The sequence below is a fragment of the Lagenorhynchus albirostris genome, chromosome 8 (assembly GCF_949774975.1).
Source record: "Lagenorhynchus albirostris chromosome 8, mLagAlb1.1, whole genome shotgun sequence".
In the NCBI taxonomy this organism is placed as follows: Eukaryota; Metazoa; Chordata; class Mammalia; order Artiodactyla; family Delphinidae; genus Lagenorhynchus; species Lagenorhynchus albirostris.
Window position 1 is genome coordinate 56,924,316 of NC_083102.1, and position 17,197 is coordinate 56,941,512.

General features: G+C 38.9%; 1 protein-coding gene across 1 annotated transcript; it reads right to left on the reverse strand.

Moving 5' to 3' along the window:
• Positions 1-4,353: 4,353 nt before the first annotated feature.
• On the reverse strand, positions 4,354-9,074 carry TFPI2 (tissue factor pathway inhibitor 2). Its single transcript, XM_060156088.1, has 5 exons — positions 8,753-9,074; positions 8,291-8,473; positions 6,883-7,062; positions 5,517-5,687; positions 4,354-5,187 (listed from the first exon to the last, which is right to left on the reverse strand). The coding sequence occupies exons 1-5, from the start codon at positions 9,036-9,038 to the stop codon at positions 5,105-5,107; spliced, it is 903 nt and encodes a 300-aa protein (XP_060012071.1). The 5' UTR covers positions 9,039-9,074; the 3' UTR covers positions 4,354-5,104.
• Positions 9,075-17,197: the final 8,123 nt, after the last annotated feature.

Below are 17,197 nucleotides of genomic sequence, written 5' to 3' on the forward strand. Positions count from 1 at the left end.
ATTTGAGTCTTAAGCTCTATTTGCCACATCTCATTTCTTAAAATAGAAAAAGCACCTGAAACAAATCTGGCAAACTCCTATCATGTATTTTAAATTGGGTCAGTTATAATGTTTTCTGTAATTTTCTATGTTTGAAACAATTCATTATTAAAAATTCGATTATAAAATATTAGCTCTATTTTTATGTTAACGTTGTAAGCTAAGTTTAAAGGGAAGTATTAACCTTTAATGAGAGAAAATGTATAATATTTTTAAGTGCAACATTTAGTAATAATCTTGGAAATACCAGTTAAAATAATGATTAGATACCACTTAATTATAAAGAAGTGATTTATTTTTCTGTTTATTTTAAACCAAATTGTTGGACATTTGCATAGATTCTTAGGTGGGGATAAATTGATTTAACTTTGTAATGCAGTTTGTTAGTATATACTGAGAGCATAAAAATGCTCATATCTCTTGACTAAGTTATTTCTCCCTCAAGGAGACAAATATTGTTAATCACTTAGTGGTAAAATATTGGATTGTTTTTATTTTTATCCTTATATTTTTCTTTTATTTTCTATATATTATACAGTGAGTATGATAATATATTTTAAAATGAAAAAAACCTATTAATTTTGCTTGAAAAACCTGAACACCCTAACAATAAAACTCCTGGGAAAATAATTAAATACTGTGTTAGAGTGACTGGGAATTGTATTGGGTATAGCCAAGCCCACAGAACAGATGGTTAAACCTGCTTGAGGAGGGTCAAGGAATGCTGTGCCAACAAGAAGATTCAACTTGTCAAGTAGTTCTTAAGGAGGGATGGATACTATTTTCAAAGGAAAATTAAACATTCTAAGGCATAAAACTGTGTTCCTCACGTGTCATGCAAGTATACGTTCTAATCATTTGGATCCAGTGTTTTTAATGTACATCTTTGAGTGCCAACTCAAACCACTAAATCAAAACCCCTGGGCATGGGGCTTAGGAGTCTGTACTGTGCCTGGCTGCCCAGATGGCTCTCATGCACAAAATATAATAACTGTATTATAGAAAAATAAAGCACTATGCTTTGGAAATTGAACACAATTTAGTGCAACTGAATTGTAGGTTATAGATGATGGTGTAATCGGGGAGATGAAGCTGGAGCAGAATGTCATGGTCTACTTGTATGAAGTCTTAAATGACATACTAGGGGCTTGGACAGTAACATGAAGATTTAATGGGAAACCACTAAAGAGTGTTTTTTTTTTTTGTTTTAGGGTTTTTTTTTAGAATTTTATTTATTTTTTTATACAGCAGGTTCTTATTAGTTATCCATTTTATACATATTAGTGCATATATATCAATCCCAATCTCCCAATTCAACCACTAAAGAGTTCTAAGCAGAAGAGTAACCTGATAAGATTATTTTTTTTTTAAGAAAGATTACCCTGGCCTTAGTGTGGATGATTGGATATGGAGCAGACATAGGCAGGGAGGAAACTTGGGAGAATGTTTTAATTTTCTGGAGTAAGATAAGGAGGATTAGAATAGGTTTGAATAGATACACTTGGCGACCAATTGATACAAGAGTGAAGGGAGAAGAAATAATTGTAGATGATTTTGATTCCCACATTACTTGCCTCCATCTCTATATTTATGACAGAATATATAGACAACAAATATTTAAAGCTACAACTCTGCACTTTTCTATTTTTTCTTATTTTTATCACAAGACATTTCTTTTTTCTTTTTTTTTTTTAGAAACATGAAGCTTCTAAAGACAAGCTTCTATGACCACTCTTACAATACAGGGAAGGACATGCCAAAGGACAGTCCCTTACTAAATAACATCATTAGCTAAATGTCTACAAGACTGTTGGCAGAGATAACATGTACACTTGGAGGTACCATGATCCAGGCAATCTAGAAGGCTCCACTGCAGTTTCTGTCGGTGAACATGTGACAATGTGTGTGCATAAGTGGTAGTCCAGAGTAATTTTTTTCAGTAAGAGGCTGTGATATTCGAAAGCTAGCCATTCCTTTTTTTGTGTCACGGAATGAGACATTCCTTTTAAACAGCTGTCTGGTAAAATCACAGTAGTGACCTGTCTTCAAGCTGATTGTGGCAAAAAGGAATTTCCCTTCAACTGCAGAATGTCCTACGACAGTTCTATTTATTTCGTCATTAGATTAAAATGGCAGAGGTTTGGGCTATTAGAACAGTTATATCAGAAAGTCTACCTCCTACCCTTGCTGAGCAGAAAGCTGTAGCTGTAAACTAAGTCAGGTCCATGATCCCCAAAGGGCTTTGGTCCCAGGGTGGGTTAAAGTCAACAAATAAATCAAGCTTCCCTGTAGTGCTTGAAACCCCCTAACCACCATGCCCAGAGGCTCTGTATCGCTCACTCGACAACCCCAGAGCACACACAAGATCCTTCTGCTATAGTCATTCTCAGAAACCACCAAAAGCAGTCATAAATACAGGCCTTATTCAACTGAAAACCTTTTAATGACAGGCTTTTTGTTGTTGTTACATCTCATACTCTATAAAAGCACTGTCTCCTCTTTTTCCTCCTTTTAAAATTTGTTTTGGTTTGTTGGAGAAACTAGGATATTTGTCCTGTAGAATGTCCAATATTATGTATTTGGCTGATTGACTTTCCCTGGTTTCTTCCAACTTGCTCCTTTACCCACCAAGAGTACCTTACAATCTGGCAATATGATAGACAGTAAGCTCTAGAGACTGGCCTAACTTCAGGTTTAATTTTTCCTCTCTTTCTTTCTGAAAGATTACTTCATCAGAAAGGGTGTACACTTCTTATTGCATCACATCCAGAAGTGAATAATGTCTGTTGGCACACTTTTAGTAATGTTAAAATTATCCATGGGTTCGGAGACATTAGTCTGATTTCTCCATGATACTGTTCCCCATCAATCTTTCATGCCATGGTTTCAGCATCCACAGATGATCATTACCTAGATGCATACTTCATTAGGGGTATCTTCTAACATTTTATTGCATGTATTAGGTGGGATTCTTCTATGAGTAACTTTCTCTCGTACACTATTTAGTTGTTAAGACTAAATAAAAAAGGATAAGTACTTTAGTATTTTTCTAATTCATCAGTTTTCAGAGTAATGAGATAATGCCCTAGCAACCTCTAAGAGTCACCAAGGAGGTGTATGTGTAATTATTAACTCATGTTATATTCACACTTATATACTTATATATTTGTGGTCATTTTTTGTTTTGATGCTCATATTGCCTCATTTTAGGTCAGTGGAAGTCCCCTAATGTTACTCTTCTGTTTTTGTGACGTGATTCATTAGTCTTTTTTTTTTTTAATTCATTAGTCTTTGATAGTTTCCTTGCTTTACAGCGTAAGACGGCCCAGGTTCATCTTACACATTTCCTGTCCCAGACCTAGACTCAGCAAGCTCTGGTTTCTTTTAGTGACCATAATCTGGACGGTAGGTGTACTTACTCCTACTGGATTGTCAAAAGACTTTTCAATGAAAGGGTGGCAAATACATTTTTATAGAATATATAATATAGTATTCTATGTATGATAGGTTCAAAATAACAATATTACTAATCAGACTAAAAAATGTATTTTTAGATATCTTCAGAATTTATTTGACTCTTAGATTATATCCTCCAAAAGATACAGAGTCAAAATACTAGTTTTGAAAGTCACTGAAAATAATTATATACCCTTTTTGTAGTTATGCCGCTATTTGATATTCATTTAGGTTCAATTGTTTTGTCTTGTTTCCAGTTTTAGAAGGAATGCTTTTTATTCTTTTTGATTTAATTTTGTTTTTTAATTACACAAAATATTTACATGATCCAGGATCAAAATTATAGTAAGGTACATTCACATAAATTTCACTTCCATACCTGTCCAATCCTTTGTCTCCTACCTCATCTTATAGGTAAACATTTTTAATATCTTTGTATCTTCTGTGATTTGTGTGTGTGTGTGTATTTATTCATATTGTTCTAGACCCTGTTTTTCTTTAATGTATCCTGAGGATCAGATGATATCCACATATAGATAATTTGCTGATTTTTCATCCATAATTTCTTCAACCAACCCCCTATTGATGAGTATCTGGTTTGTTTCCAGTTTTCAGTTTTTCCAAATAATATATCAACTACAGCATATTAGCATTTTGGGTTTTTTTTTTTTTTGTCACAATACCTTTGGGATAGTTTTTTAAAGGAGGGATTGCTCAAGAAAAGGGCAAATGTACTTATAATTTGGCCATATCAGGGGCATACTTTTAAACATTAATCTTGCCAAGAAAATGTAGGAATTTAAAAAAATCTTGTTATTACAGAGAAAGAAAAAAACTGTTTAAAATGGGATGATCATATTTATCAGAAATATTTTATTAGTGGAATTTAAATTATTAAATTTATGCATTGTCTCTGGTATAGTATAAATAAGCACCTTGAACAGTACAAAAATTTTAACAACTTAATGCTGAGTGGGGATGGATGGATAGCTGAAGAGAGAGAGAGACAGAGAATCCCCCCACCCCTACCCGAGGAGTGCATTTCTGGTTGTAATTACTTTACTAGCTTTTTAATTCAGTCAAAAAAGTTACTTTATTATCTTTTAAATGACACTGTAGAAATAGAAGTAAGTTAGCAGTGTCTACATAGTAGCATTTGTAACATTTTTTGAAGTGTTGGTAAGTCTGCAAGTTTGTCTCCGTGGCCCCAAAATATAATCTAACTTTTAAATGCAAAATTAAATATATTTGCTGGTCCTTTTTATAATCCTATGTGTTAAAAGAATATAATTATATTGTCTTATATTTTTCAGTTACTATCATCTTCTGAAATCAGGGAGAACAACCCCAAGAACTGGGTGAGTCATATTTGCTTTTATATCTTATGCACAGCAAGAATTTAACCTCATAAAAAAATAGTTGAACATTAAATTTAAAATAATAGATTCGCATTTGAATAGCAGCTAGTTATGTATAAAAAATACACAAATTTAAAAATATAAGAACTGGTGAATAAATCACTAATGATTCGCTTACTTGTGTTACCATATTATCCTTCAGATATAATCATAAAGGCATTCACAAGATGACATACAGAAAAAAGAAAGGGTTAAAATCGCTTCTTCTTAATTTTCAGTCTTCTACTTGCAAAGAGAAGCTTTGGCATCTTCTTGTTCTTTCCCTTTTTCAAGGCTAAGGTCAACAAAATAAAAATAAACATCATATTACCCAGTCTGTAGGCTCGCTATAAATCACCACTTACGACATGCTTACAAACTCACCTCATCTTAATTTTAATGATTATAAAGTCAGTTTTACTCAGTATCCACTTAGTCAATAACACTCTACCTAGCCAGTATAAGCACTTTGACAAAACTGACCAGTACTAAAGTGCTGTCTATGTAGAAGCAGTCTAGAAATGGCAATATGTTATTAGTAAAATGGATACATCAAAATATAATTTTGCTTATGAGTTATTTATAAAGTTAGTTTAAAAATTGAATAAGAAAAAAATCCACTACCTTTTACACAAATGCGTTTGCAGTCCTTCACATTAACAAAGTTATTGTTATTCCCTCCACAGCCAGTATAGGTGAAGGCCTCACAGGCTTTGTGTCTTGGATTAAAATAATAGCGAGTTGCATTAGCAGAGCATAGTCCCTCATCTTTTGGACTATAGCAAAACGATGGACCTTAATGAAAAAGAAAATAAAATTAAAAATGCAGTAATAGCAGATTTACTAAACTGTGCTGATTACTGAAGTAACTGAAGAAAATCTAATCCCATAGAAGCTTCGTTCTGAATCCAAAATATACTACACCATTTAAAAAGTGTGCCTTGAATTTCAAAACAGCTGACATGCCATATTTTGTTAACTCTAAATTTTTATAAAGTGGACAGAATATCAAGCTATATCCTTGTATCGTTTGAATGTGTAAAGAAATTAAACCCGAAAAACAGATATGGACAGGTAAAAATGGGCTACATTTCATGGGAAAATACGTGACATGCTTTGGTAAACTCTCTTGTGTTGGTAGTTTTATTTTAAATGTTTTTATCAGCTCTCCTTCCATTATTAATCAAGAATACATGTATCTAATTCCCAGGTAGCCACTGGAACACTTACATTTACATAAACAATTTAAAAGAACGCCAGCAAGAACCATCTCCTCATTAATTCAAGATTTTGCATATTCAACACTGTATAGCTACAGAGCTTTATCAAAGTCTCTGCCAAAGCAAGTTTTCCTTGTTTGTTGAACTTATTTATCTCTGTGTACGTGTCTCTGCTATGCCTACGGAAAATGCCTGTACAAACATTACATACTACCCAAGTAACCCATGGTTTTAGGGATTGTGTGGGGGGAATGTAGGTAAGCAATGGGGAAGAGAGAAAAGAGGGATAGAGATCAATTTGTGCTACAATTTGTAACTACTAAAGAACACAGAAATCTAACCAAAAACTTTAGAAGTTTTCAGGTTTCACCATGAAGTCTTTCTATCACACTATCTCATATATACAACTGATTTCATACAAACCTGAGGTCATGTCATTAATGAAGATTGTAATTTTTACGTGTAAATTACGTAGATGAGAAATAGTTCTAAAGAAACAATGCAGAAGAGGAAGCAAAACTTGAATCATAGCTTTGTCACTTTCCAGCCCTGAGAACTTGGCAAGTTGTTAACTTCTAGCTTGCACTCTAACATGTAGAACAGGGGATAATAATACTCCCTCACAGGGCAATAGTGTGAAGACTGATATCATATTATATGTGAAATCACCAGAACGCAAACCATGTTCATTCCACATCAAATTGTTAACTTTTTCACCCTAAAGCCTTAATAAAGAAATGAAATAGAAACACTGTAAAAAGAATATTTACCTTTCTTTGGTGCACAGAAGCCCATACAAGTAGCTTCATCCGGGAACCGGTTCTCACTGCTGTGACACCCGCCAGATATGAATTTTTCACATGCCATGGAACTTAGATTGAAGAAATACACTTCTCTGAGCTCCCCACACTGCCTCTTACTGACTTCCAACCGGCAAATCTTGGGAACTTCTAGGACAAGAAGAGCATAAAACAATGTTAGTAAAAATTTAACCTTCTTGGTATTACTTTCAAAACTTTACTGTATTTTCAGAAACAACTGGTGGTGGCCAGGGTGGAGTGGGGGAAGGCATCATATTTAGTGCTGGGCTAGTAAACCCCCAAAAGACTGCCCACTAGTCCAGTTACAGTGAGACCTTGTATCCCTGGGTCCAGAATCCACAGATTCAACCAACCCCAGACAGAAAATATTCAGGAAAAAAAATTCCAGAAAGTTCAAAAAAAAAAAAGCGAAACTTAAATTTGTCCTATGGTGGCAACTATATGCCTAGCATTTATGTTGTATTAGGCATTATAAGTAATCTAGAGATGATTTAAAGTATAAGGGAGGATGTGCATATGTTATAGACAAACGCTGTGGATTTTGGTATGGGTGGGGTGGGGTCCTGGAACCAATCCCCACAGACACTGAGAGGCAACTGGATTCGGCTTTTTTTTTTTTTTTTAACAGTGTCTCCAGACTTGGCTCGGCTATGATAAATTTTCAACTTCAGTGGAAAGACTGTTCTCTCAGAGTATTCTGATTGTTTCTACATACGAAGTTAATCAAACTTATTCGTAGGAATACACATTTTTCCCTGGCTCAATTCCTTGAGTAGCAGAGCCCCAGGTTCTGTTACAGGCCTTAACAGAGATAATAAACATAATTAAAATAAAATCGAAAACAGCATCATGAATCTCCACTATATCTCTATACTAATCTAAGATCTGATGGGGTATCGGGGACAAAAATAAGGTTATAATTAGCTAAATCACACTTTAATAACAAAATCCACTAAAAGTATTTCAGATTGATAGATAGTGGACACGAGAAAATGCTATTCTCAAGGAGGCATAAAAACCATAGGTTTAGAACTATAATAAATACAGAAAAGCCCTTATGTTGCACCTAATACATTATACTCTTGCAGTGTTACGTCTTACTGGTGAAATCTTTTCCTGAGTCTGCACACGCAGTGAATTACGATAAATGCCAGTTAGGAGAGAGGAGATGTCTTAGGCGTTGTAAACTTTGTGATCACTTGTGGTAAACTGAAAAGCATTAAAAGCCTTAATATTTGAGAAAATTCAGGCTAAAACTTACTGTAGAAGATGGGATCTGGAAAATAAGCTAAGTTACTACTAGCCCTTCAGTGCAAGGAGCAGCACAAGAGTCCTGAGTGTGCGTGCGAGCACTTACTCTGTATCCTCCAGCAAGCTTCATCGCAGGCCTCCCAAGTTTCGAAATTGTTGGCATTGCCCTCGCAGCCCCCATACATGAACTCGCGGCAGCTCTGCGTATACCTGTCATAGTAGTAACTGGGGATCCGGGCCCGGCAGGGCCCTTCGTCCGGGGGTAGGAGGCAGATCTCCGCGTTATTTCCTACAGGAGGGGCAGAAGGAGAGCCAGAGAGTGAGAGAAGGAGGTCAGCCACATCTCCGCGGAGGGAGAAGCTTCCCGGGGAGTTCTGTCCCGGCAGCTTCCCAGCACAGCAGAAGGGCATCTGCAGAGAAAGAAAGTGCAAACTTGGGCGCAAGTGCCCCGTTGCGTGGTGCACGGCAGGGATCGGGGAAAGCGGGGCACAGAGAGCGAGTGCAGGGGTCCGCGGAGCCCTCGCCGCCTGGCCGGGGCGATAAGGGGGTCCCCTGGGCAGGGAGATACCTGGCGGCGCTTGAGGAGCATCTCCCAGCGCAGTTCCCACCAGGAGCAGCGGCAGAACCACCAGCTGGAGGGGGCGAACAGAGTACATGGTGTCTGGATTCAAGCCGCCCGTGGGGTGAGGCGTCCCCAGAATGTGCCAGCGGGAGGAAGGTGCACAGCGTCCAACCTCGAGGCAGTCTGAGTTCCAGCGTGGTGGGTGCCGCTGCTTTATGTAGGGTGAGCGTCCTTCTGACCTGGGACAGGGCGGAGCGTGCCTTTGCGGAGCCTGGAGGGGAGACTGATTCATGCCCTGAGAGCGCTGACCCTGCCGCCCCCTGGACGCTGGAGAGTGTGTGCGGCGGTGGGTGGGGGTTGGGCGGGGAGAGGAATTCCCCACCAAGTTGAACCTGCCTCCCAAACTTTCTCCAGTGGCCGAGCGGGGATGACCAGATGGGGCATTGTGTCAGAGATGGGAAGTCCACAGGCTAGAGGGAAATGACCTGGGTGTGATTGCACAAGGTTCCAACTTGCAGCATCACGCTGAAGCTTGAATCCACACTTTGAAAGCACAAAGTCCAGGTCTTTGAAGGGCAGAAGGTGTGAAATTCACAGGGCCAAGGGGAGCTGGGCTCATTGCATTAGACCCTTTAATAGAAATTTAAGTATATGTATTTCTTTACATTTATACATAGATATACACATTCATATTTCAATCGAGCTCTAATTTACATTTCATAAAAGGTTCATAATATTACAGTTGGATCAGTTTTGACAACTATATATACCCTTGTAATCACCACTCCAATCAAAAATTAAACATTTCCATCACCCCAGAACATTCTCTCAAACCCTTTCCCAGTCAATCCTTCCAACCCCAGGCCAGGGGCAACCATTCTGAGCACCACAGATTGGTTTCACCTGTTGTAAATCTCATGCAAATGGAATCATAAGATATTTACTGTTTTGTACTTCTTTTACTCCACTACCGTTTTTAAGACACACATGCTATTGTAGAGTTTGTTCCTTGTAAGTGTTGAGCAGTCTTCCAATGTATGAGTATACAACAAAGGTCCTATTATTGGACATTTGTGTTATTTCTATTTGGGGCAACTATGAATAAAGCTGCTTTGTGTGTGCAAACAAATTTTATTACTCTCAAGTAAAATATTTTAAAATATTAGAAACTGCCAGACAGTTTTCCAGAATGATTATACCATTTTACACCGCCATCAGCTATGTGTTAGTGTTTTAACTGTTTTTGGAGCTGGAACATGAAAGTCCAAAGAGAGGTGGCCTTAGGGGGGATCCTGAAGCTTTGGCCAGATCAGCCCCTTCCCATACATTTCTTAGTGTCAGTGCATCTATTATAGTTAATTGTTCCTTTGATATATTAGCCTGAGCCTAACTTTTTATCTATACAAAACAAATTATCTACACTGGGATTTTACATGAAATATCAAGGATATTTTTGGAGAACATTTTAATGGGTTCTCTTGATGAATGTGTCTTCCCTTCCTCCCCCTTTTCCTCTTGCTCTATTTAATATTCTTAAGGGAATAATTATCCTTGGCTTCTCCTAAAGATACTGGAGGGAGTTTACAGGAATTCTCTTTCAAGTTTCTGAGAATCTCTGTGCTTACAGCAAGTTAATCGTCTGGGATGTTTTCACACTATAACCCATTGGGCCAGTTTTCAGTTATCCTGATGTCATGACAGAGAACCATATTCCTAGGAAAACTAACCTGGTCTGGAAATACTGTGTCATTTATGCTGTCAGATTACTAGATATCTATGATTAAGAATGACAGAGATGTAAGGATACATGTTTAACAACAAGCTCACCAGGAGAAAAAAAAGGGCGGTGGGGCGGCGGGGGGGGGCGATTGGTGGTTTGTATATTTTACTGATTTCCATGGAGTAAATGCTCTCACTTTGGCTTGATTTCAAGCTGCCAGAGTTGGAAATAGATGGGTACAATCAGTTCACCAGAGCCAGTGTGAGCTGACTCCCGCACGCCAAGCCCTGCGGCAGCCAGCTGGTTTTGGAAAAACACACTCATATGAGAATCAGATAAGACCTTCCCAATACCTCCCAAATATTATTAGGGGAGGAAAATTTTACCACACGTTTATACAGGATCATGTTTGGAAGAAAAGCTAATTCAACGTCAAACTTAACCTATTTCCATTCTTCTGAATATGATTAAATATATCTCCGAAACGGACTAAAACAAATTCAAGGACAGAGACTCAGTCAGACTTATCATTTAGCATTAACTATTGTCACTTCTGTTCTTTGTTCTCAGCTGCTGGCAGTTTTTAATCATCTTTTGCTTCATGTAGAAAGAGAAATCTTTGGAATTAGGGCAGATTATTTTGGGAAATTGCATAGTGCAATGGGAAAGCAGACTTGGGAGTCTGAGGAAACCTGGATTTTATTCCTTGTTCCTTTGGACAAGTTACATAAAATCTCAGAGCCTCAGTTTTCTTATCTGTGAAATGGATATAATCACTGTCCCGTACAAGTGTGCTATAAGGATTAACGGGAAAGCGCCTAGGAACTCTGAGAGATGTGCTCCTCACATACAGGCACAGAATCCATCGGAATTGTCCCATGTCGCAGTTACCACTGAAAGCCTCGGCAGAGCATTTTAAGATGGAGCATTAGCCACAATCAAGAAACACAGCAGCATGAACTGGCCTTGCTCCCATCAGCTCTCCTCTTTGGCTGTGCTCAGAGGTCACCTCTCCACGTAGGAAGGTGTCACACAATCAAATACCACTTTGTGATAGTCTCTTCTGGGGAAATGAGCTTCAGGGTTCTCTCAGCCCCAGCAGATACTCAGTCCACTCAGGCCTGCTGTGTAACAGATGGAGGCGGAGGGGTTCAAAACCAGGCTTTTCACCCCTCCGTGGTATGGAGTCTATAGACACAGGTTGAAATCTGTATTCAGAGGTTCTCTAGAAATGTTAGTTTCCTCCCTTGTTCTATGCCAAATAGGGTGCGTCTCTAACACCTCTGTGACCGCTGAGTAGGGACAGGGAAGAAGTGAACAAGTGGGGGGAGTCAGAATTTTGAGATTGTCAAGCCAGATGATCAGGAAGGAAATTACTCCTCAATTGCAAAACACTTGAGTATTTTTATATCCATGAAAAAGATACTTTCCTATATAAGAGGAATCTAAAATTCCTGGGACTACTTTAAATTACTGGATTTGTCCTTAGGATTATGTGGAAGTAGCCATGTGACCACCACGATCAGCCTCCCCATAGGGATGTCATAGTACTTCTATTTCCTTAAACCAGTGTCTAGGCCAAAAGGTTACCACAGCTGAGGAAAAGAATTCCTTAATCCAAAGTCAACAGGAAGTACAAGGCTGGAGGGATCAGGGAAGAACCGTCACCCAGATTGATTTGTCATTGCCAGACCAAGTGACAGCTCTAGTGGCTGCAGCTAAAGACAGAGGCTCAAAATAGTTTAGATCTCTGTAAAATAAGGCATGGAATTCTTATAATTTGAATGCTGAAGAGAACTATCAATACCATCTGTTCCAGTATTTTTATTTTACATTTACAAATTGAGACCTAGAAAGATAAAATGGCTGGTCATGTTTAATTACCTTCGTTTGTTGGCAGAGCTGAGACTAGAACCCACATTCCTGATACTCACTCAGTCTTGTATTCTTTCTGACATACCCAGACCTAAGCTCTTTCTACTGTATCAAGACCGTAGAGCAGAACACTACACTCCAGAATTGAAACACACAAAGGCTCCCATGAGTTCAGGAGCAGCTTTGAGGTGTCAGATCCTTGCCTCTGTTCTTCTCCACACCCTCCCCCGCATTGGACCCATAACAAGTGGATGTGAAGGTGACTTGGAACACAGTAGCTCCTAGAATTCCCAAGCCTTGAGCATGCTGTTCTACCCTCTGAGAGCTCCACAGTCTTGAAAGGTGACCGTGAATTTAAAGAAAAGATTGAGATAGATGGTCTTCCTCTCTGTCAGATACCTTAGGGAGAGGTGGCATGTCTAACTTACGAGTGAATGAGGAGAATTAATTTAGCCCAGTGATTTGGGGTTGTGTATAACATAACATAGTCACTTAAGGAGTTACACTGATAACTTTTTTTTTTTGCGGTACGCGGGCCTCTCACTGTTGTGGTCTCTCCCGTTGCGGAGCACAGGCTCCGGACGCGCAGGCTCAGCGGCCATGGCTCACGGGCCCAGCCGCTCCGCGGCATGTGGGATCTTCCCCGACCGGGGCACGAACCCGTGTCCCCTGCATCGGCAGGCGGACTCCCAACCACTGCACCACCAGGGAAGCCCACTGATAACTCCTGAATAAACAGAGTTCTTGCTGCCCGTTAGTTTAGCCCTGTCAAAATAAAATCTGAAATGAGTCCAGCTGGCACTAACAAGGAGTTTGCACATCTGCTAAGAAAGGCAGTTAATCTCTTCTGAGAGATTAGGGGTCATGAGAGTTCTGTTAAAGTTTAGACAGCTCCTTCACCAACTAGACATTTTTCCAGCGGGTTGGGCCTTGTAGGAAATGTTTGCTCTAATGCACCCTCTGTCGGACACAGAGTGCATTTGTCAGTGTTGTAATAAAGTGGAGTCACTTAGAAGATGAGACATTCCCCATGCCTAATTTTTTTATTCTCCTTCTCCCTAGGCAGAACAAGATAATGGAGTGTATAATGTGTCTCTTACCATGGCCATTCTTTCATTCACCTATTTTAAAAATAAGCAGATTAAACATTTAAAATGTGCCCAACTTTGTGCCTTTGTGCACATTTGGGATACAAAGATGAATAAACACATTAGGGATCTCACGGCAAAATAGGGTAGACAGATGAACACTCTATGACCCAGTCACAATATAGTGTTCTTATTATAATATTAAAAATATGTACCAGGTTCTATGGGACTATGGAGGATGAAATAAATAAAACTTAAGCAAGAGTTCAATTAGAAATAAAAACCAATCCACACAAACATATCTCACATTACATCTTCAGTGCCTGTGGGACACAGACACTTTTCTTCATCAGCTAGTTGCTTTGGTTGGTTCTTTTAGCAGCTGTGGTTATGACAAAGCATTGCCTTCTGCAGAAGGGCAGGATCTCAGAAACCCCCTTTCTCTTCTTCCTAGATGTATGTTCCCTCAAAGGTCGTGCCTACGTAGGATGCGGACCATCTTTTTTCTCACTCAGGTACTGCACATTTAACTATGTAGGGCACACAGAAGGTTGGAACGGATTTTGGACTATTTTATCCAAGACTTTTCTGGCATAATGCAGCTTCATCACCTACCCAGAATTCTAGCTGGGGTTACCAGTCCACGAGAGTGACACATTAAGAATGGGGGAAGAAGGGGAAAATTTCCCCTAACTCTTGTATACCATGTGGAAACCTCAATAGCAATAATTACAATACTGGATAAAATGTTTATTATTGAGGGTTTGCATTGTACCTTGCATTCATTAGCTCATTAAACCCCCCACGATAACCACTTGAGACAGGTACTTTATTCTCCCCACTCTGCAAATGAAGAAGCTGAAGCTTTAGATAGATACATGACTTGGTCAAAACTATACAACTAGCAGTCTGAATTCTGGTCCCCTGGTCTCTGTGCACAGATCCTTTTCTTCCACATTAGTGGGGACCAAAGCCAGGTTCATTATATAGAGCATGTGCTCGTGACCCTCGTTCAGTACGTGGACAGCTCTATCTCAGATTTCCTTTTACTTCAAACATGAAGTTTATAATTGAGAACTAACAGATAGCTACAATTTAATACATTGCTCTAATGCTCTAAGAGAAACATCTGCCAAAGTTGGTAATCAGATTAGAGGATTGAGAGAGTTAATCCCTAAAGACCTTATTATCAGGGTTATATTTAGCAGTAAGTAATGGATCTTGACCTTTCAAGTATAAAGATACCCTTTCATGAAAATGCCTTGTTATTTTTATACTCTAACCCAAATTTCATGTTGCTTATACATTACTTACTAAAGTGTCATAAGCCCTCCAAATGTTCATTTGTTCTAGCTTTATGTAGAAAAACTTTGTATATTAAATCACACAGGAGGGACAACCTGCCATTTGGGGGCAGGAGAAAACATTAGTTGCAGTTTGAAATGGGCATACATCTCCTAGCACTACCACTATTTTTTTCCTCTTATTGACTATCTATTAGCTGAGGGAAAAACTGAATTGAACTGAAATGTCTGTATTAGAAGAGAATTGAGTACACTAGTCTGGACTAGATATACTGAACCAGCCAGAGAAGGGTCAGTTGTTCCTACTGGGCAACTGAATGTCCTGTATTCTCTGTCTTGCTTTTTCTTGCAGTGGAGGGCATGCGCTGGTCTGGTCAGAGACCAGCCCCTTGGCTACTGCTCTGGCTCCTTTCCTCTCTTGCCTTCTCAAGGACTTCACTCACTCCTCTGCGACATTCAGCACATACACCCAGGTTTTACGTTTCCATTTGGAGTGCTCTATCTCTGATTCTTTTTCATCCCAAACTTAAAATTCTTACTTGATTCTACATCTCTTTCCTGTAAGGACCCCACTTCACTGCTCCCTCTCCCAGCAAAACTTATCAAAAATGTTATCTTCGCTCTCTGCCTCCACTTCCTCTCCCTTTTTTCCCACATTCCACTCAGTAAACTTTCATACTGGGAAGAGGAAGAACAGGAAGTGCTCTTGTCAAGAGCAACTCATCATGTTGCCACATCTTACTGGACCTCTCAATACGTATGACAAAGCAGCTGGCCCTAAGGTCACCAAAGACCACATTTTTCCATCTGCATTGTGTTTAACCTCTCAGCAGTATTTAACAATTTCAAATCCTTCGTCATTCTTGAAATGCCTTTTTTTTAGTCTTTACCATACCACATTCTTTTGGCTTTTTCCTACGTAGTTGACTGCTTTTCAATCAATTTATCCTTCTCCTCTGCCTGCCAATTAAAGGTTGGGCTGACTCAAGGCTCTAACTCTACTCTCTCCTTATGTGATTTCAAGTACATATACACATAAACTTTACATACACATACATATACATATATTTATGGATAGTCTCGATCTCACCACTGGATTCCAAACACTTTTATCTACTTAACATATCCACTTGGATGTCTAACAGGCATCTCAAACGCTATATGTCCTAAACTGGAGTGTTGGTGATAACCCCCAATCTTCCTCATTTCTGTAAATAACACACTTGGATTCTCAAGCTAAAAACTCTGGAATCATTCTTAACACCTCCCATCCATTCATTGCCCAGTCTATCAATAGTCCTGTCAATTCTACCTCCAAATCACGTTTTTAATTTGCCCGTATCTCTTTATATCTACAGTCACCAGTTTAGTTCAAATCTGTCTGTTCTTATGGGACCATTATGTTAGGTTAGTGGAAACTCCCAGTTTCCACTTTTGTTCTCCATTAAACCCCACAGAGCAGAGTATTTTTAACACATTAGACTGTGCCACAACACCTGACATCTTCAAAATAAAAATAAAGCCCCCCATTTACCTCCTCATTTATTTCTCACCGTGGAAGTCACTAACTGAGTGACTATGGGATCTGACCACTGTCTCCCTTTACTGACCTCATCCCATCACTCTTTCTTGACCTTACTAGACTCAAGTTACACTGTGTGTTTTATTCTCCTCATACAAGTTCGTTCCCACCTCGGGTCCTTTGCATGAGCTGTTCCCTCTGCTTAGCCCTTATCCCTGCATGAAATGCTCATCTCCTGATCTTTACTTCACTGACTCCTTCTTGGCATTTGGGTGTTGGTCCCACTAGCACTACCTCTAATCAGCCTATATGATGTTGCCCAATATCTCAGTCACTCCTTATGACTTCATGGTATCACAAACTATCCTTATAGCTTTATCATTTGAAATCACTATGTTTATTATTTTAATTTGACTTGTCTAATCCTCTCACTATTATACAAGTTCTATGAGAACAGGAAACTTACCTGTCATACTCACCATTGTATCCCGATGCTAAGAACAAGACCTGAAAAGTAGGATCTCATAAATGTCTGTGGAACAAACGAATTACTTATTATTGCCACAATCACACTTCTTTCCAAACGTCTTGAAAACCCATCTGGCTCAGTAGAAACAGAGAAATAGAGTTGCCCTGGGGAAGAAAGCGAGTGGTCATAGAATATATTTGAATGTCTATGAGTCACATGTGTCTTAAGTATAGGCTATAGGTTGAGAGAGATTGGTATTCATGTAACAAAAATAGCAATATATACAAAAGCAACTGGCTTTTTTTTTTTTTATGTTGGAGTATAGCCGATTAACAATGTTGTGATAGTTTGAGATGTATAGCAAAGGGACTCAGCCATGCATATACATGTATCCATTCTCCCCGCAACTGGCTTTGAAAAATGAAATATGATAAAATGTGTGATCAACTTGATTAGATGGAAGAAAAAACCCC